This window comes from Chamaea fasciata, unplaced genomic scaffold (genome assembly GCF_029207755.1).
Source record: "Chamaea fasciata isolate MVZ Bird 193981 ecotype frontalis unplaced genomic scaffold, bChaFas1.0.hap1 SCAF_2, whole genome shotgun sequence".
In the NCBI taxonomy this organism is placed as follows: Eukaryota; Metazoa; Chordata; class Aves; order Passeriformes; family Sylviidae; genus Chamaea; species Chamaea fasciata.
In genome coordinates this window covers 112278931-112299440 of record NW_027094087.1, presented here as the reverse complement: position 1 = coordinate 112299440, position 20510 = coordinate 112278931, and the positions used below count along the sequence as shown (strand labels likewise).

General features: G+C 47.9%; 1 protein-coding gene across 1 annotated transcript in view; it reads right to left on the bottom strand.

The window, feature by feature from the left end:
* C2CD2 (C2 calcium dependent domain containing 2) overlaps window positions 1-10662 on the bottom strand; it is a 36940-nt gene extending 26278 nt beyond the window's left edge. The window contains exons 1-2 of the mRNA XM_066177111.1: window positions 10370-10662; window positions 8344-8442 (exon numbers count right to left, since the gene is read on the bottom strand). Coding sequence (XP_066033208.1) covers window positions 8344-8442; window positions 10370-10660 — 390 coding nt within the window. The 5' untranslated portion in view covers window positions 10661-10662. The remainder of the gene's footprint in view (window positions 1-8343; window positions 8443-10369) is intronic.
* Between the last annotated feature and the right edge of the window lie 9848 nt (window positions 10663-20510).

Below are 20510 nucleotides of genomic sequence, written 5' to 3'. Positions count from 1 at the left end.
GCAATGTCATTCACGTTCCCACCTCCTTCTGCACATTCTTCCAAAATCACATAGTTCAAGTGTTCAAATCTGTACATGAAATTTAATACCTGCAAATTATGGCATTTCCCAAAATTGCTTTTGTATTGTTAGCTAATAGAGAAATAACATCTTGCCTGACAAGGACTCCTTTCCATTTTACAGATACATGTATTAAAAGCTCCAGGAGGGCAAAGATGTTTGTTGTTGTTCTTCTTCCAGCCTACAACAGGACAGCTGATTTACCACAAAATTTTTAGTTTAGTGGCATCCTACAAATGTGAAACTTTGATATAAACGTGCTGCTACAGCAGAGGATTCTGTCTGAGTAATTCCAGTTCTCAGTGGGATAAGAAGGAGCAGGAGCCTTTAAGAATTTTTTCAAGCCTTTGACCAAACCAAGAAAGGCCCTGAAACGTGGTGACAAAGCCAAATGTCTGTGAAAAGTCTGAGTGCCACTTGACTGCAATACACTTTTACGAGCAGCAATTTAACTTGTTATCACACTGAGTTCATAAACAGTGGACAGTTTTCCCTCCCTCCCCTCTGCAAACTGACTGAGCTGCCACGCAAAATTCCTGGAGTGTGCAGAAATTCCTGGAGGGTTCCTGGCGGCACAGGAAAGCCCATGGGGTGGAAGTCAGGAATTATTCATCACGCCACAGAGGCATGTTTGTTTTGCAAACAGCTGTGCTGCTAGAGGAGAGCTGCTTGTCACCGTCCCTCTGTGGTTTACTGTCCCCACAGCTCCTCACCCCGACTCAGGCACAGGGAACCAGGTCAATGCCACGCACAGACAAATAAATTCCCTGCAAGGTTTGCCTGACAAAAAACTCTGCGTGGTGCTATCAAATTGTGTTTGTGCACTTACTGCTCCACTCAGGGGCACTGGAATTGAAGCTGAAAGCTTTGAAAGGAATCGTGAACATCCTGGAAGATCCTTATCAGTCTCTCCTTAAATACATTTCATCTCCCTGGGCTCTCTGGGGTATATTTTAAGGATGGCCAGGGCTTTATCAAAGGCCTGAGTATATCCATTAAGGTAGAGACTTAATTACAAAGGAGCAGGGGGTGGGGAGGTGGATATGACAAATAAAAATCCCAACCACACCCACAAGCAGTAAGATTTGCCTTTTCTCAGGTTATGTCTTTGCAAATTAGAATTTAGAAGTGGACAAATGAGTTCCCCTCACCTCTCCCCCTTCCCAAAGTCCAGATTCTTTCAGAACTGATTTCTGACCTTAATCCCACACAAACAACACCAACACGGTAAAATATAAGGGATTTTTAATAGCTGACAAGAACAAAGAGCCCAGCTGCTTCCAGGTCCTTGTTTTACTTGTAGTTGAGATGACAAAAACAATCACACCTTTCATTCAAAGTAATGGATTGATACAGTGACTACTTAAAGAGCTGGAAAAGGAAAAGGTTCTTCCCTCTTTTTTGAGGGAAGAGGAGGAAAAAAGGACAGGTCTGATGCAAAAAACTGCTGACACTTCCATATCCCAAATGCAGTGTTTTATCATCCATCCATGTTTTTTTCCACACATCCACAGAAGTTCAATGCGTTCAGAACAAGTTGGACTTGCTGTACATGCAATGCAGAGCCATTCATCTGGAATTTCTGGATGTCCAAGAGCCAAGGTTGCCAGGCACGTGGTTGATTAATGTTTTTAAAAGAAATAAAAGTGTGGCCAGAGAGTCGGTAGATGAGTTTCATGTGCCACTTGTTTCTTAATCATGTTTAATTCCAAGTAAAGGATGGAAACAGACAGTGCAGGTGGTGCAACTTTCATTTTTTTTCCCTGCATTTTGTCAAGAGATGCTAAATCAGTTTTTTATATATATTTTTACCATTCATTTCAAAGCCCAGACCAGTGGAGTTTGGAGTTTTAAACTCCTTGATTAATTTATTTTCTTCCAATGTCACCTACTAAGTCCTATTCCCCCTCTGCCCTCACCTTTACTTAAAAAACTGAGGTATTCACGTACAGCCACCTGCCAATTTTTAATCCAGTCATGAAAAGGAGTGGTTCCATGTTTGTAAATGGAAAATAGTATGTCTTTATGCCAGGTGAATCCCTTTGTTCTGGGAGCAGGAGGGATGATGGAGTCAGAATACTGAGAGAAGCAGAATTCTGGGCTGGAATTTGAAGAGAATGCAGCTGTGTTTTCATCTAGGATGCTGCCACAAGTAGTGAAAAGGTGATTAAAGAGACTGCAACTGCTGCTTCCCTTGCTGAGTGACATTCCTTTAGAAGTGTGGCAGGTGATTTTGACAGACCCGAGCAGAAATATGTAGGCCACTTCCCCCATGGCAGGCACACAAAGAAAAACACTGAAGCTTCCTGTGCTCTGCTCCTTTTCCCCTGCCTCATTCCAACCTGCTTCCTCAAATTCCATTTTCTCAGCACAGATGAAGAGCTGGAGAAGGGAGGGCCAGGCAAAGCACCCGTTTCTGGTTGCCAGGGGGAGAAGGAGGAAGGATAGGTGTCCACAAGACAACAGAGGATCCTGGACTGATAGGAAGAGAGTTCTCCTTCAATTTCATTTCTATTCCCTGTTCTCTTTCCCACTCCCCTTACCAGAGACATCCCCAGTTATCAACTCTTTGTGTTTTAGGGTCTAGAAAACCTGTCACTTTTATAACAAACTGCTCTTTAAATATCAAGCCCTGCAGAGCAGCTGGGACCAGCTGATTCTGAACTCCCAGAGGGGTCACCCCCAGCTCCCTCTTGTGATCCTACACCTGGACAAGACACATCTCCTAAATCAGCAGAAACTAATTAGGGTGAGGTGAAGTAGCAGGACAAAGAAACCAAGACCAAGGTATTTTCTCCCTCCAGCACCTCCCTTGGCACCAACACCCTTCTCTCCATGTGCTTTGGGGATCTCCCATGGAAGGAGTTCCCAGCCCTTCCTCAGGTACCTTTGCGTCCCTGCTCCTCCTCAGTGCTCTGCCATCCCTCCCCACACACAGCTGGTACTTACATCACCCCACTGCCAGGGTTATTCCTGCTGTTTCCAGCCTCTCCTCTTCATCCCTGACCTGACACCCTCATGATGGGATGAGCTGCAGTGGCCAAAACTCCCAGACCTGGCTGGGCTCAGTTCTCCACGTGCAAAATTCTGGCACCCAGCTCCACTGAGCTGCAGATGCTGTGACACAACTTGCTCACACGTATCTAAAACTCTGAGTGCAATTATCCTACAAACAATTCTCTTCCAGAGAAACAACCACAGGAACAAAGGAGACTGAAAAAGCACCACGGTTTGAGCAAGACTATTCTTCTGAGAAAGTCAAGTGTCCAAACTTGTGTACTCACAGCTATTAAAACCCTTCCCCCGCTTTGCCATCCCCCTCTATATCCAGACTTTTTCCCCTTTGCAGTTCCTCTGGACAGGCTCCAAAATACTTTTTTCCTTCCTGAAGTAGCAGCAGAAGGTGCTTCATCTCAAGAAGCACCATGGGGTCCTCTTGCCTTGAAGGTTCCAGTTTTGGCACTGGCACCCCATTAATTTGTGCATTACATGTTTCCCTTTCTTTACTCTTCCCTCCCCAAGTGCAGCAGGAGGTTCCCCCCCTGAGCTTCCCTTCCCACTTTAGAGGGAAGTTCTGACAGCCCTGATGGGGAACATTTCCCTCACCTTCCCCAGGCCCTGACCACACCACATGTGTTTGTAAAACCCCCAGCAGGAAGAGCCTTGATTGCCTTTTTTGTTTGTTTTCTAGAAGGCAATTAGTTTTACTGCACTTGGTATTTACTTCCAGAAAGAGCAGGTTACTTGAGGTTACTCAGTAATATGTAAGTAATGCAAATATTTAACATTTTCACAAGAAAATCAGAATTTACCATGAGGCAGCCACACAGTGAAAGTTGCCTTGATCTCACAGTAAGATTTAGGACCCTCACAATTTCCCCTTTGTCTCTCAGGGTACTACTATGAGAAGGCTCTTTTTTTTGGCATGGAAAACTCATCTTGTCAATGACCACACAGACAGTTTGTGTGCTCAGCTTAAAACCCCACCACAAGAAAATTTTTCAAGTCAAAAACTTCTGCCTTTTGACAGCCATAAGCACTCAGCTGTTCAGAAGAATTACATGATCTTCTGGGTTACCAGAGCCAATTCCTTCATTTCTGGAGGGGGTTTCTCCAGCTTCTCCCCTGCTCCTCCTTTACCCAAACAACTGACCAAGTGACCAGAGCAAATGAAGGGGAGGTGACAAATGCAATGTCTAACCTTGGCACAGGCAGGTGTTGGCTTTTAGGAGCCAGTATCAAACTGAATTTGTCTGTAAATACAGTGAAAACCTCAAACCAGTTTTCCTAATGGTGGTAAACACCACAGGGAAAAGGCAGGGTGAGGGATGCACTCAGTGCAGGAGAGTGAGTTTCCATGTCAGCAACAGAAACAAAGCAGAAGTTGATGGAACATGTGAATTTATCCACTCCTTTGAGACCAACACATTCAAATTCAAATAGGTGGAAAAAGTGGAGAGTGAGGGAACAAAATAAACAAGCAGGGAGTACAAGGAGACAGGACAGGAAGAATTTTCAATCCACCCAATAAAGTTCAAATGAACATCAAACGGTGCAAAGACAGGAAGCCATACTTACACTTCAAAAAGGGGAATACAAATCAATACCAGAAATAGAATTGCTACTTTGGCCTCACTTTCATGCAAGCCTTTCCAAACCATCTGAGACGCAGCACAGCTGAAGACACAGACACCAAGAGGGGACAGAACACCCCGGGAGAGGTTTGCCAGTTTGTGCTGTGGCAGCTTGGAGAGTAATTCACTTGCAGAGACGGCTCAGCACTTCAGGGTGCTGAGGTTTCCCTGATCCCTGTGCCAAGCTGGCACACGTGGCACAAGCCTGTAGGAGGCCCAGACACATCTGGAGCAGCAGCTGGAAACCAGGCAGTGCCAAAGCCAGGATCACCCCCAGTGAAGCAAACAAACCCCACCCCGAAGACTTCCCTTGACAAGGCACTCAGTTCTGAAGGAGATTAAATCATAACCTCATCTTGTTTACTTCTGTAGGCTCATCCCACTAACAATTAAGCTTCTCCTCCATCATTCCCCCATTAGGGATGTCTGAAAGGGAGAGGACAGTCCAGCAAGGAGGGAGGTGAAAGCTAGAAACAGGATCCCAAAGATTCTTTCAGGCACCAAACCCACTGCACAGTTAAAGTCCAAAAATACCTCAGGCGAAACCTGAGAGAAAAGGTGATGCTCAGGAAAGCAGGCTGGGAAGCTGCAACATAAAGGAAGATAAGGTCATCATCACACAGGAAAGCTGAAAGACCTGGAAAGGCAGGAGAGGAATGCAATACAAAATACTTAGAAGAATTAAATAGTTAGTGTGTGTGTGTAAGAATTAACAACTACTGCTCACACAAAGGACAGCACCAACAGGGAGGGAGACCTTGGTGCAACAAGGCGCTCACAGCATGAAGCAGCCACAGGAGAGGCAGACTGCAGCCCAAAATCCCTCAGGAAAGTACTTCCAGAGACAAAAAGAAGCTGCCTCTGTGAGACCTTACCTGTAGGGCTGTGTGGCCCTTCAGCCATCAAGTTCAAAATTATGGATTTAATTGGAGCTGCTGCTGAGAATGGGTGCATAGGAGAGACTCAGGAGCCAGGACAGCATTGTAAAAGGAGATTTAAGGAGCAACTTATGTAGGCAAGCTAAACAAAGCTGGAAGAAAATATAATCCCTCCATAATACATTTACTGACAGCAAGCACCATGGAAGAAGAGTAAACACTTTAAGAAGAAGGGATTATATTAGTGCAAAAACCTAAAGAAGGCAAGGAAAAAAATCTCCACGGGCCATAATTCCACCTAGGCTTGTAAAAAAACCCCAGTCATTAAAGCAGCAAAGATCTGGAATGCCTTTTGAAGCAAAATGGGGAGTTAAAAGACAACAGTGTACATCACTGTCAGGGTAGTTCACCCATCAAAAATAATCAGAAATAAACACACATATGTAACTAGGAATGGTCCCAGCTAGGAGTGCACCAGTGACATTAAAGGAATGGCACTCTGAGGGAATTTTACAACTTTCCATTTGAGCATGAAGCAGAAAAAGAAGGGAGACTTCTGCCACAGCCTGCTCCATCCAATCCCTCTGTGCCAAGTCCCCAGCAAGAGAATCCTCTTTTTTGTTGCCTTTTTTGTCGCTGTTTCTGTTGTGAAGTTCAAGTCCTCTGGAAATAGACTGCACTAATGGAAAGGCTGGCAGAAAAAAGCTAAGACCAAGAACACTCCTAATGTTTACTTAATTAAAACAAAACAACCAATACCGCACAATGAAAACAGGCCACTTCATTCTATATATTTAGGCTCTGGCCCAGGAGTGGAGTGAAGGCAACACATAAATAGGGGCTTTATCAAGGGGCAGTGTGGTGTAACCTTCGGTCGCAAAGCTGCTCTGTTCCTATCACCACAGCTTGGGAAGCAGCAGCATTCCAACCATGTCTGCAGCACTGCGCTGAGCAGCACACATCAATTTCTGTCACAACTTTTGAGTTTGGGCAAGCTGCAGAGAGAGATTTCAACTTCACCTGCAAACATTAAGAGTTTGAAGAGGACAAGGAAAAGAAAACCACCAAAAAAACACAAACACAAACAAAAAACAAACAAACAAAAAACCACACACACACACACACACAAAAAAAAAAACACTCCAAAAAACCAAACACCCATGGTATTACCTCAGGAAATATATAAGACACAATTACCATGTAAGAGAAACTCCTGAGGTGTTTTGAGAAGGTTACGCATTTAAACAAGAAGGAAAAGTAGCTACCAGACTGGCACTCTAAGGTTATTATACCCTATAATTCAAATAAATATTCAGGTTGTACCTTAACTGAAGGAGTAAGAATGACTCAGAGAACTTCTTCCAGCAGCTGTGCACAAGACTACTGAAATTGGCTTTTGACACAGTTCAGAAGAACCCGGTGTTTGAAAGCAAACCTGGTTTATTCCAATAAATTTTAAAACGTGCTTCTGTTGGTCTAAGCTGTTTTGAAAGCACGTCAGATTTCTGCCTGCACTCTAACACCTCGGTTAAAATGCTGGAATGGCTCAACCCAGCCCTGCCTGTCCCTTCCAGCAACATTTCAGACACTGCACCGCAAGACACCAGGGTTTGTTTTTCTTTTTTTTTTGTGCTGTTATTTGCCAGCTTTTATTTGCAGCAGCTCTCCCTCGGGTCCTGGCTTCACACATGACACAGCACATCACTTTCAGACCCGGCAGTACCCTCTCCTCCCGATTTCCCATCGTGGCATCTTCCAGTAGCACAGAGTAACACTTATGCCAACCCCACAGCCCTACCAAGCCCAGTCTCTCCAGCCCCACTGACCATGGGACTGAATTAAAAAAAAAAAAAAAGGGAGAAAACAAGTACACAAACAGCTTTACATGTTAACAATCCCCAGCTGCCACCAGTCAGGGTGTGCCTCCGAGTTGTGTATCAGGCAGATAAGCATGCATACTTTTCAAAGGAATCATAGTAGAGCTGCTTAGCATCTAAATCAGACTGAGCAAAGCAAAATAACAAAGCAAAACTAAAAGCAAAGCATTAGGCTAATTCGATGCAGGTGCCTAATGTAACCAGTACTTACAGTCACTAGGACAAAAATGCAGGAGCTATCATCGCTAGTAAACATATACAGATTTTTTTTCCCCTTTTAATGCATTTTTGTTGTTCCAAGAGCCATGTTTTGCCTTACTTTCATTTCACAGGCACTGAACCACCTTCCCAGTATTTGCAGTGGGAGAGGAGGAAAGAAATCACTTGCTCCTCACTGAACACAGGGTCCAGCAGAGTCAGGACTTCACCCTCAGGACTCTGCACCTGTCCCACAGATCCTGACTCAGCTCCCACTTAGGAAACAAACCTGTCATCAGCCACACAAACAGCAAGAGGCAGACAAAGATGTTCGCCTGTCCCAGGAGAGAAATTTCTTCCTTCTCAATGAAGTTCCCACTGCACACTTCAGCAGTAGGATGGGGAAGCATCATCAGGACCGTGGAGTGGGGTAGAGGGCTGCTCCATGAGCTCTAAACTTGGCATAACCCTGGTTATTGTGGATCTGGGGGAAGCCCTGGAGCACATTCTGCTCACAAGGTGCAAAAGAAGAGAATCAATGCAGGGAGTCTGCACAGGTTCTTTAGAGAGGCAGCCTCTTATCTCGACAAACACAGGTCAAGGGTACAGACCTGTTGACAAATAGAACTTCCACTGACACTAATAAAACATTTCCTGACCCAAGGTACACTGAAATGCAACAAATCCGAAGTTTACCTTCTCTCCAGCTGACTTTACAACACTGGTAACTTCTTTAACTGCTAGCTCCAGTGGTTCTGCTGGATCATCTTCCTCAAACGTGAGCAACTGAGAATCCTAAGAAACAAAGAAAAAAAAGCAGCATTGTTAGGTGATGAACCCATCACCTGAAAACAAGTGATAAAAATGCACTCCCAGTCAAGTTTCTGGAATTGCAAACGCACGACAAAACTTCCATGTATTAATTGTGTGACACCTCACTATATAATACAGGGGAGAGCCTGAAAACATATACTTAGGACATAACTATGGGCCTAATCATAACTCATCGTTCCCTGTAGTAGAGTATCAAGGTACACAGTGCAGAGCCAAGTCCAGGAACAGCAACAGAGCTCAGCAAAACTGCTGTTCTTCAGCAAAGATTTATCAGGGCTGTAGTCTGAAAAGGCATGTTTGGTTTGGCCCGCTAACACGGCTGCAGTAGGCTCTGCCAAAACTAAGAAACCCCAAATATCATCTTGCAGAGGTGAGGAAAGAAGCCTTCCCCTGCCCAGCCCTCCTCATCAGGGAAGGCAGACAGTGATGACAGCCACTCCATCTTCGCAGAGACAGCAAGGCGAGGGCAGCCTTTGGGCACTGAGGTCATACCTTCAGAAGCACCAGCACGGCATTCTTCACCTGCTGCCCACACTGAGCACTCAGCCCCGCTCCCCTCATCACCCCAAGGCTGTTTTGCAGGCAGGAATTTCATCAGCTTGGTGCTGCTGACATTGTTTTGGGAGGCTGACAGCAGGAGAGATGCCACGCTGCAGAGCCAGGCGCTGAACTCCTGGCTCCAGCTGCTCACCTGGGCAGGGAAGGGTGAGTGTGTCCCTGTCCAAGGGGCTTTGCCTCTGCTCAGGCACGGGAAGCTGACACCTGTGTCTGGTTACTTCCTGATCCCAGCACCCGTGCTCAAGCTGTCTGGACCCTTCTCTTACAAGTGCAGGGCAAACCAACTTTCATTTCTTAGCACAGCCCACTCTTTACCCAGCCACACTGTGCAACTTGAAAGGGCACACAAAATATTTTCTTTCTGCTGCCCAACTTACAATCATATTTGGAAAGCGTTAATTTTTATTCCTTATCTTTCACCCACACATGTTGCCCCACTCTTCCTTCTTCCCCAGCCGGCTCCCTGACATGTAAGAAGGAACCTCTTAGGTCTAAGACGCACGCAAATTCAGAGACCTGGGGACACGCCACTTCCTAGAGTTTATCCTCGGCAGTTTGCACCGACACGACAAGAGTTCAGTCCTCAGGACAAGGAAATGAGCTTGCCACAGCCTCACCTCACCTCCTCACCTTGGCGGGCATACCTTTACACACCAGCGCGCAGGATGCCACAGGAAGGGCAGGTTGGGATGGGAAGAAACAACACCACGTTTTGTGCATCCTCCCCGAGCCGGGTTACAGGCAAGCTGGCCAAACCCTGAGCATCCCATCCACCATCCAGCGGGCTGGGAGGCCACCAGCCCCTGGAGTTCCACCACACACACGCGGGTTCAGCAGGGCCTGAGGCACGACGGGGGAAGCCCAGCTCTGGGAATTATTTGCCGAAGGACGGGCCGCAGGCCCAGGCCAGGAAGTTTCCATTGTTTCCTCCTCCCCGGGCCCGAACAATGTTATCGGCGGAGAGAACCCCTGCCAGGGGCTGCGGGGGTCGGGGCTTTCCTTCCTCGCCATCCTTCCCCCGCTCCCACGCGTGCGCCCACTCCGCGCCTCCGGCCAGCTCCCTCCTGCAATCCCCGCCAGGCAGGCACCGAACACACACGTGTAAATAAATACACACACACAAGGAGGGTCAGCAACACACCCGGTACATCCCTGCGGCAAGTCCCGGCGTTCCTACAGCCGCTCCGGCGCCCGGAGCCCCGTCCCGGCGCGATGCCCCACGGCCGGGAGGCGCCGGCTCCATCCCGGCGGGCGCGGGGGAGCCGCCGCCGGGCATCCCCCGTCCCTTCCCTCCCGCCCGCTCATCCATCACCTGCATCCCGGCACTCACCGCCCGCTCCGCCGCCTCGGCTCGGAGCGCCGCCACCCAGGCCCGCCGCCACTGCCGCCTCCAGCTGCCCCGCGACAGCGCCCAGGCCAGCACCGAGCCGCCCTCCTCGAGCAGCTCGTCCCGCTGCTCCGGGGCGGCGGCGGCCGGCGGCGGCGGCGGCGGGCGGCCCCTCCTCAGCGCCAGCAGCGCGTACTGCACCAGGTACACGGCCAGCGTGGCCAGCGCCGCCACGAAGAGGGCGACCAGCGCGCCCCAGCGCAGCTCGGCCAGCCCGCCCGGCAGCCACGCCATGGCTGACCATAATGGGGCCGCGGCTCCCGAGCCCTCCAAGGCGCGGCCGGCGGGCAGCGGCCGCAGCCCCGCGCTGCGCTCGCTCGACCCGCGGGCGCCGGCGCAAGGCACCGGCTCTGCCCTGGGACGCGCGGCGCTGCCCCGCCCGCCCACGGCGCAGTCCCCGCCCCGGGGCGGTGGAGAGGGGCCCGGCCCCGGCCGCAGGCACGGCCCCGGCGCCCGGTGGCTCCCGGCCAGCGCTGCCGGCGCGGGGGCGGTGGCCGGGCGGCAAACGGGGCTGGCTCGGCCCGCCGTGTCCTGCGGCGCGGGGGTGATGGGCGCCTGGTGGCCCGGGGGCAGAATGGGGTAGGTGGGCTTGGGGTGGGCACTTGGTGCCCCCGAGGGTAAGAGGGGCTCGGGATGAGCATCTGGCGCCCCTGGGGATACGACGAGCTCATGATGTGCTCCTGGTACCCTGGAGGAAAGGGGATGGAGAGGCTGGGGATGGGCACCTGGTACCCTGGGATAAAGGGGTCCAGCGTGAGCTCCTTGTGCCCCCAAAGGTAGAGGAGTTCAGGGTGGGTGCCCGGTGCCCTCGGGGTAAAAGGGCTTGGGGTGTCTGTCCAGTACCTCGGAGGGCAGGGGGGACACGGAGGGGACACCCAGTTTCTCGGGGGTAGAGGGGTTCGGTGTAGGTACGGGGCAGGTGCCTGCTCTGTTTCTTTCCTAGTGTCTCTCTTTACACTTGGCAACTCTCAGCCAAAGACTCTGGCCCGATTTTTTTCCCCAATCCACATGCTAAAACAACCCTTGATTAAGTTACAAAAGCTGGTCGTGCAATATCATTGTAAGATCGTGCTCCACTTGTGTTTCGGCCCTTTCAAAGCTTTGATATAAAGGGCAGGAACACCTTTTCTTTGCTGGAAACTGGAATTCCAGACCATGGCAGTGTGTGCAGTTGGTCCCAGAGGGGAATTCCCGAGGCTCTCGGGGCGCTGGTTCTGCCGTGCCTCTCGAGGGAGCTGTGCAGGGGCAGGTGACAAGGTCCCAAAGCCGTGTGGGCTCCCAGAGCAGGTAGCAAAGGCTTCTTTGCTGGACATTTTCCAGCACATTCCCAGCTTGAAGCTGAGGCAAGAAGAAAAGGGAGGGAGGAGTTGACAGAATCCCGGAATGCTTGGGGCTGGAAGGGACCCTGCACAGGTGTTAGGAGCCCATGAGGGAGAGATGCCACTGCCTGAATGAAGGTGCAAAGGAGACCATGTGAGGACAACATACAGATTTTATTTAACATGGAATTTATTTACCAAGAAAGGGGAGGTAGAGAGGTAGAATGAAATAGGAAAGATGTCTCAGAGAGAGCAGAAGACAAGTAGTTGGAACTAGAGGACCTTAAGGTTCTTCCTTTCATTCCGTGGTTTTAGAAGATGTGTGGATGTTTATTTTAATTTGATACTATTATTTCTACAACTGTTTCATTTTATTGTTATTATTGTTGTTATTATTTACTACGACTACTATTTATTTTTCTTCTTGTTCTTACTATTATTGTTTTTCTTATTACTACACTATTTCTTCTTCTCATAATTCTCGTTCAACTTACTATTCTTATTCCTTTTCTTGTTCTTATTTACTGCTATTATTTCTTCATCGTCTTATTCTTATGCTTATTTCTATTATTATTATTTTGGTTTGGCTTGGTTTGGTTTTGGGGTTTTTTGTTTGTTTTTGTTTTTGGGTTTTTTTTGTTTGTTTTGGTTTTTTTGTGAGTGGGGCGGTTGTGGTCTTTTTTTCTTACTCGTACTGTTTCTTAAATTCAGCCTTCACTGCTTCGGAAGAATCATTTGTCTCACACTCCAGCAGAGATGTCCCTAGAGAAACACCTCCCATGCGTGCCCATTCCTCATGGGCACAATCCCAAAGGACCAGCATGTAATCCATTCAGGGTGAGAGCAAATGGCCTTCCATTTCACCAGGGGAGGTTTGGATTAAATATTAGAAAAAGATTATATGAAATACTTCTGTCAATGTAAAAGGAAATATATAGAAGAGGTCAAATCCGGACTATTTCTTTTAGTGTCCTTTGGGAGTATGACCCTGACCCTTTTTGGCACAAGAACTAATTCTTAGGTGCTCAAGAGCATACTTAGTTTTAAAAAAATACCTAGTGAATAACTGATATTTGTTCATTATTAAAAAAAAATAAAGTGGAAGAAATTGTTATTTTTAAGCGCTGTTGAAGTTGTTAGTATAAGCTTAGGAGTGGATCTTTAGTACTGGAAGCCAAGCATGGATATTGATATAGTTTGTAGATGGGCTAACAAGTTTTGTTTAGGGTTAGAGAATCCCTCAGGACAGCGGGCAGCGTTGCTGTGTGTAATTTTGTGTTTTAATATCGTATGTTTTTTTCCCTTTCACCCTCCCTGGGGTGGTGGTTTGGCCTGGGTTGTGTCCACCCATTGGGTTGTCTGTTTTCCCTGATACCTACCCCTCTTCCCGAATACTCCCTGTCAATTCTCCCTGATACCAGCCCCTGTCTGGACTGCCCCTCAGGGGAATCCCCTATTCTTCGAGGCCCCATTGGTCTGTTCATATAAATCTCCTCACATTATCCTCCCCATTGGTTTGTGTTCTGTAAACTTCACCTTGTGTCCCTCCCCGGCCTCTCCCTGTTGGCCCCTTGACCCCAAACTCCACCCTGATTCTGCCCCTTAAAGCCCATGGTCCAGCCTTCATTCCTGGTCTTCACCTCCGCACTGTGTTCGAGTTACACTACGATTTATGTTGCTTTAAAAAATGATGCTCGGGCTGCACGTGAAGCCCACTTTGTTCCTTTATACACTGACCCTATGGCGACTGCTTGGGACTCTCAGGACCCCGGGGGCTGTGTGGTTCCCCTGACAAGTGCCATAGGATGACAGGGCAGGCTCTGGCTCTGCCTCAGGCAGGAGCAGAACAGCCCCCGCAGCGCCCACCTGAAGGAGGACGGATGTTTCCTGGGGGGAGCCGGCTGCTCCCCAAGGGCCTGGGCTCCCGGCTGGGAAAAGCACACAAAGCAGCCGAGCGGGGCAGGCGCCGGGCTCTGTGTCCCTGCCCCGGCACCTGCTCCTCGAAGGCGGGAGAAGCCGCACTCCTCTGAGGGGCCCTGGGCTGCCAGGCGGGGACGCGAGGCCCAGAGCAGCACTTGGGGCACGGCTCAGCTGCCCCGTGCTCAGCCCAGGCCTCCCGAGGGACAGGCACTGGGAGCCCGTCTTCTGCAACAACTCCCAGGCTTTGCTCCCTGTCGTCATCGTCGTCGTCGTCGTCTTCTCCTTCTCCTTCTCCTTCTCCTTCTCCTCCTTCTCCTCCTTCTCCTCCTTCTCCTCCTTCTCCTCCTTCTCCTCCTTCTCCTCCTTCTCCTTCTCCTTCTCCTTCTCCTTCTCCTTCTCCTTCTCCTTCTCCTTCTCCTTCTCCTTCTCCTTCTCCTTCTTCTCCTTCTTCTCCTTCTTCTCCTTCTTCTCCTTCTTCTCCTTCTTCTCCTTCTTCTCCTTCTCCTTCTCCTCTCAGCTCAAAGAAGCTCAGTTTGTCCCACATCCTTCTCCTGCAGCAAGGGCTTGACCTGGATGCTGTGAATGCTCACGTGTTCCCAATTGTCCCAAGCAAACTTTTTGTCTTCCTGACTGGACTGCACGGAGGGTCTGCTACCATTGCCTTGGGACAACTCTTGGCCAACGCTGCCTTCCTATTCAGAAAGCTCTTGGCCAAGAGAGTCCTCCCAGTCAGATGGTTCTGGGGAGTTAGCGACTCCTCTGTGGCACAGCCCTTGCTCCACGCATTCTTCCCAGCTGGAAAATTCTTGGTAGCAAAGGGCTTCTCCCTGGGACAGCTCCTGCTCGCTGCACTCATCCCAGCCAGAGAGTTCTCCACAGCTACTGACATCTCCTTGGGAGAGCTCTTGCTCAAGAGATTCTTCCCAGCCAGAGACCTCTTGGTACCTCCTAACATCTCCCCAGTGGGAAAGCTCACGATCCATGTCAGATTCCCACTGTTCCTCCTCAGTCTCAGATAGGTCCATTGCCCCCACCAAGTGCTCACTGAGGGCCTGGTCTTTTGAAGAGCTGGGCAAGGGGCTGGGGATGAGGGGTGCCCCTCAGGGCTCTGCCTTGGCCCCGGGGCTCTTGCATGGCTTCCCCAATGACACAGACAGTGGATCCACCTCACCCTCAGCATGTTCAGGGGATGGGAAGCTGAGCAGGGCTGGGGCATCACGGCAGGAAGGAGGTGTGCACAGGGACCTGGACAAGCTTGACAAGGCACGAGAGCCTCATGAGGTTGAACAAGGCCAAGGTCCAGGTGCTGCATCTGGCCTGGGGCAATCCCTGAGTCCTGGATTCATCAAGGTCAGAAGAGACCTTCAAACTCCTCAGATAAGCGCTGGTGCCCTGGCCACTCCCAGCACTGGAAAATGTTGGATGTGAGATTGCCCCGAGTCCCATGTTACAGAAATAAGCACCATAGCTTATAGTTATTCATAGTTAATTGATTTAATCATAGTTATTTGATAAATTCCATTTTTAAAGCTGTGAAGACAACAATTTACCAAAAAAGAAAAAAAAGAGTATGTTCAGTCACTGCAATTAAAATAACAAGTACAAAACCAAAAACACTGTGAAGAGATAGAATCAGTACAAACTTTTCCCACTGATTCTCTGCCTCTGTGCTCCAGAGTCTATTTTCTACACATAAAAGGTAGAGAAGGTTCATAAGAGGCCACACATGCAGTCTAACATGAGGTTTGAAACAAGTGCTTTGCCAGGAGAGTGTAAGAGTGTCAAATATACTTAGTTTGTCAAAACTACACTTTGGCCAGCAGAGCTTTTTGCAGCATTTCAGGATTCCAGGATTAAAGATTCCATTTTTACCTGTGAGGTGGCTAGAACCATGTCTTTATTGAGATTCTATAACTTTAGCCTGCGGTGGAAGCACTGCACAGTCCTCACTGACAGCCCTGCTTGCAGAAGCAGACCTGGAAATCTTCATTCCTGAAATGTCATCCCTCAGCATGTTACTCCTCGTGGCAGAGGGGACCACTTCCCCTTTCACACGTAGCATTTCAACCTTTCTCCCAGACAGGTAACAGCCCTGTCCTTCTGCCTGTGGCAGGTTTGCTCAGGAGTTATGGGGTGGGAGAGGCACAAAGCCACAGCCAGAACATTGGTCCCCCGTGTTGTCCTGCCCTCATGTGCACTCTCCGCTCTGTTTTCTCTAGGCCCTTTCTGGATGAGACTCAGCACATGTGACACATCCCATCCCATCTCATGGTTCTTTGTGACAGCTCTCTGAGGATCAGGGTGTGCAAAGATGTGGAACAAGTGCCAGGTGGGATGCCCAGAAACCTCCTTGGAAGGTGGCTGGCACCAGGGATGTGCCACCAAGCAAGCTTCCATAATTTGGAGCTGGCGTGGGGACAGGGAGGCTGGCACACGTCTGGCTCTTGATCTGGAATAACCCTCCAAACTCATGTCTTCCAGAGAACATCCTCTTCTTAATGAAGGAGTCTTGCTCCATATAAAAAAAGCTCAGAGGTGATGACATCATTAGACCTCCACCTAGCTGCTCTTTTTTTCAGTTCATTTGCAAAATCAGGAGACATCTGATCTATCCAAACACCAATCTCTGCAGAAGAAGAAGTAACGTGTCCACCATGAGCTCATAGTAGAAAAACTGCAATTCATTTAAGGTCATTTCGTTCTTCTTTGCCCAAGTGCCTACATCTCTTAATTGCTTAAGAAGACACACTGCCAGGAGCTGAGTGTTTCATTAGATCAGAAATTTGGTTTGTTATTAAAATACAGGTCTGGTCCTAAAAATGTCTTGAAAAAACAACCATGTCTTATGAATATAATTGCTGACAAATTGGCTAAGTTTCATAGCAGGTGGGTCACAATGTTTTATTTTTGACCAATCATAATTTTGATTTACGTCTTTAGATATAAAGCAAAGCTGCAGGACCGTGTTTCAATTCTATTTGAATTGACTTAAGTTGGTTCAGTCTGGATACTTGTATTCACTTTTTGAAGGCCTTCATGCACCAATAATGCAGCCTATCTTGGGGTCGTGGTTTAACCCCAAAACCAGAACATAAGGAAAAAGAACAACACGTGAAAACAGACAAATAATGGCACCACGGTGTTTGTATTAACCATAGCCTACCTGTATACCACTCACTAATTTTATAAGTGTCATAATTCATAAGTATCATTATTATAACAAATTTGCTTTTCCTTGTAGGATCACGCTTTTCCCTTTCCCCAAATCTGGCTTCAAACTGAAAGACAGCAGGTTCAGATGAGATTTTAGGAAGAAATTCTTCCCCGAGAGGGTGGGCAGGCCCTGGCACAGGGTGCTCAGAGAAGCTGTGGCTGCCCCTGGATCCCTGGCAGTGCCCGAGGCCAGGTTGGACACTGGGGCTTGGAGCAGCCTGGGATAGTGGAAGGTGTCCCTGCCCACGGCAGGGGGTGGAACTGGATGGTTTTTAAGGTCCCTTCCAACCCAAATCATTCTGTGATTCCATATCTGGTAATTAATTAATCTGTTCCTGAGTGGTCACAATTTTGCAGTAGGGACAAAGACTAACAACAGACATTTTGCTTGGAATGTACCTGGCACTGCAATGGAAAAAAAGGAAAATTATTTTTGGCACTATTATTTTTTCCTATGATGATGACTCTTCGAGAATATATTGACCAAAACTTCAGTGAAATACCCTGAGTCTTTAGAAAATAAAACATGCCAAGCTGCCTATTTTTTTTTTTCCCTTCCTTTATTTTCACTGCTGGATCCGGTTCTTTTCTCTCCACCAGAGAGCGCCAGGATCCCCTGAGGTGCCGATGCTGGGACTTCCCAGGGATGTGCGCTTCTCTTGGGCACTACAAACATCCGTGTGCCCCTCAGACAAACGCTTGAGGATGCTCAGACCAGCTGGCTTTGGGAATGTGGGACATCAGAAAGAAGAAAGGACTTGGTAAGTGGCAAAGACATCTTCACGTTTTAGACTGAGAGCAGCGGCACTTCAAGGAATTTTGTAGGAAACCAACAGGCTTTGAAAAATGCCTTCCTCCAGAGGAACAGTGAAAATGCTGCACAGATGAGAAAATCCAAGGACCTGTGCATATTTGGAGAGAGGGCTGCACCTTCAGTGTGATGCTTTTCGAGTGTGATGGTGCAACACTTTGCTTCTGTCTCCTCCTTGATGCCTGTACACAGCATTAGAGACACACAATAGATTATAGAATCATCTCCATAAAACAAAGATTCTGTGGGATTCTCCTTCTCTTAAGCCTTGCAGTAAATACTTGGTAAAAAATACCCAAAAAAGACCAAATACCCAATTTCAAATCAAATTTTAGAATCTGTGAATCTCCTCCAGACTCAAAATTTGGTGGTTTTACAGGGTTTTTTTCTCATGCTTTTAAAAAATGCATTTACATGGCCTTTACAGACCTCTGTCAAATTTCTCCTGAAACAAATAACCTGAATGTGAGCTAAGAAAGCAAAGTTTTCTTCTTGTGGCATTTGGCTGCTCAGGTGATTGATGAATGAAGAAGCAGCAGCAGCAAATGTTGCATAGATGTAGTTGTCACACCTGGGGAAGCCCTCAGGATGTGCAGTCTTCAAAGCCAGTTCCAAGAGCACTAAAACTTCCCCCAGTGCAAGACTGTAGAGGAAAAATTATTAAATATCTTTTGGGTAGGTTTTTTTTTTCCCCCTTAAACTGTTTCATAAGCTTTATAGCATTAATGAATGGATAACAAGAGCAATGGATGCAGTTTCTTGCAGCCAAAAAGGGTCAGAGGTGTCACACCCCAGGAACACCTCATTCATTAGGGAAGAAAGGAGTATGTGGGAACCAAAAAGAGCCACATTAATCACAAATGACACCTTAAAATAGAGGCTGGATCTTTTTCTTGCTGTTGTTTTTGGCAGGGTCGCAGCATGCTGTCTTCTGTGTCTCACATTCTTCTGCCGTTGTCATCGTTCTTTCTCTGACCTCTTCTTCTGGCTCGTTGCTCTTTGTTCCTTCAGCCACCTGCCTGCAGAGCCTGCAAACCCCGGCATGGTCTCTTCCTTCCAGCAGAAGCATCCTTGGATGTCAGCAATCCCAGCAGGTTTTTAACACCAGTGGACTTCACTGGAGAGATGCACATGGCTGGGTAAGAGCCTGAGCCCTCAAGCATCAGCTCAAGCTGATGACTAAAACCAGGGCTCCATGAAACCGCAGAGCTGAATCCATCCCAGATCGTGGACTGGCAAGACATTAATAAATTGTTAAGGGTTTATCAAAACTGAAGAGGCAATTAAAAGCAAATTCTTTGTCAGCAGAAACTGACTTTCAATGTACTCTTTCAACATACCGAAAATGAAAGGGAAATAAAAGTTGTGTGTGTTGCTTCATTGCAGCCAGCACCTTGAAAATTTTTATTGCCAGAGTATTTCAGGACTGGAAACAGAAATATTATTCCTAATAGTTGGCTCTAATAGAAAGGATGCTCCTGTGTTTGTATATTGAATGATAGATGGAAATATTCTATGAATGGAAAAGTAAACATTGCTGGATTTGTTTGCAGACCAACTGTCTTAGAAGGGGACAGCTGGAATTAGAACAAAAATAACCACAAAAACAGGTGCAGTGCTCATGGCATTATCAGTAACTTCGAGTAATTTTGTTTTGTTCCTAGAGTTTTATGTCAAACACAGGCTTTTTGTTCTCTGGAGCCATTTTCTATGAACCATTCTAGCAGAGGTCAGTCTGTGCTGAAACAGTGATGGAGAGGACTCTGTCAATATTAACTGGATGCAGGAAGAGCTGGAGGAGTTCCTATCAGAGAGGAGAAAGAGAGAGCCAAATCTTTGGGGATTTGTGACTGTGAATGGGTCAGAGAGCAGCTCTCCACCCTCTCTTTGCCTTTTCCACAGCAACCCTAACCTGTGAGGAGCAGGGATACCCCACACAGGGACAGGCCACGAGCCCTTTGTCCTCGTTTTTGAGGAGAGGCCCAAGTCCTCCAAGCTCAGAGTGCCCTTTAACCCCTCATCCAACCATTTGGCAGAGCTGGTCCTTGAGCTCTGCCCTGTGTTCCACCTGAGCCATCTGAGAGGTCAGTGCACACACACAGTGACAAGTGCTGGGGTAAAAAGTGCAGTTGAGTGCTCAGCACATCCTCTGTGCCAATCTTACCCTTCCCACTGGATATGAGGTGTCCCACTGACACCATTCCTTGACAGCCAGGTAGGGATTTGCATGAAACTTGTGGGACATTAACTCTTGAGAGCTTTGTTTCCTCTGTTAAATGTGGGTGAAACTGCTCAGCGGGTCCAACCCACTGGTTTTTGCACAAGGCAAAATGGCAAAAGACAGCAAATGTGGGGTCCAGGAAGCTGAGAAAACTGGCCTGAGTGTTCCCAAAGACAGGTGACACCCAGTGTGAAGAGAGGAACTCAGTAAACACCATTCCCCAAAAGATAAAAAGATCATTCTCTGCTTTATGGGAATCCACACACTACATTCCCACACAGGGGAGTTTGAAGAAGGAAATTCATGCAGCAAAACTGCTTTGGATGAGAGCGCTGCAAAACAGCAGAAACGTTGCTGTGCCTTTTCAAATATCTGCCTCAGTCCAGCCTGAGATGGAGACACTTCCTTCCACAAATCACTGATTGCAGGATTTGGGCTGGGCTCAAGTTTTTAAGAGATTGTCTGGAGCAGTTGGTTTTCCTGTGTTTTCCAGTAAAAGGCTCAGTGAGGCATTTACTAAAACAAACAAACCCCCCCCCCCCCCCCACTATTTTAGTAACGTACAAGTAGCAGCACTTACATCCAGCAAACGGAACAAAA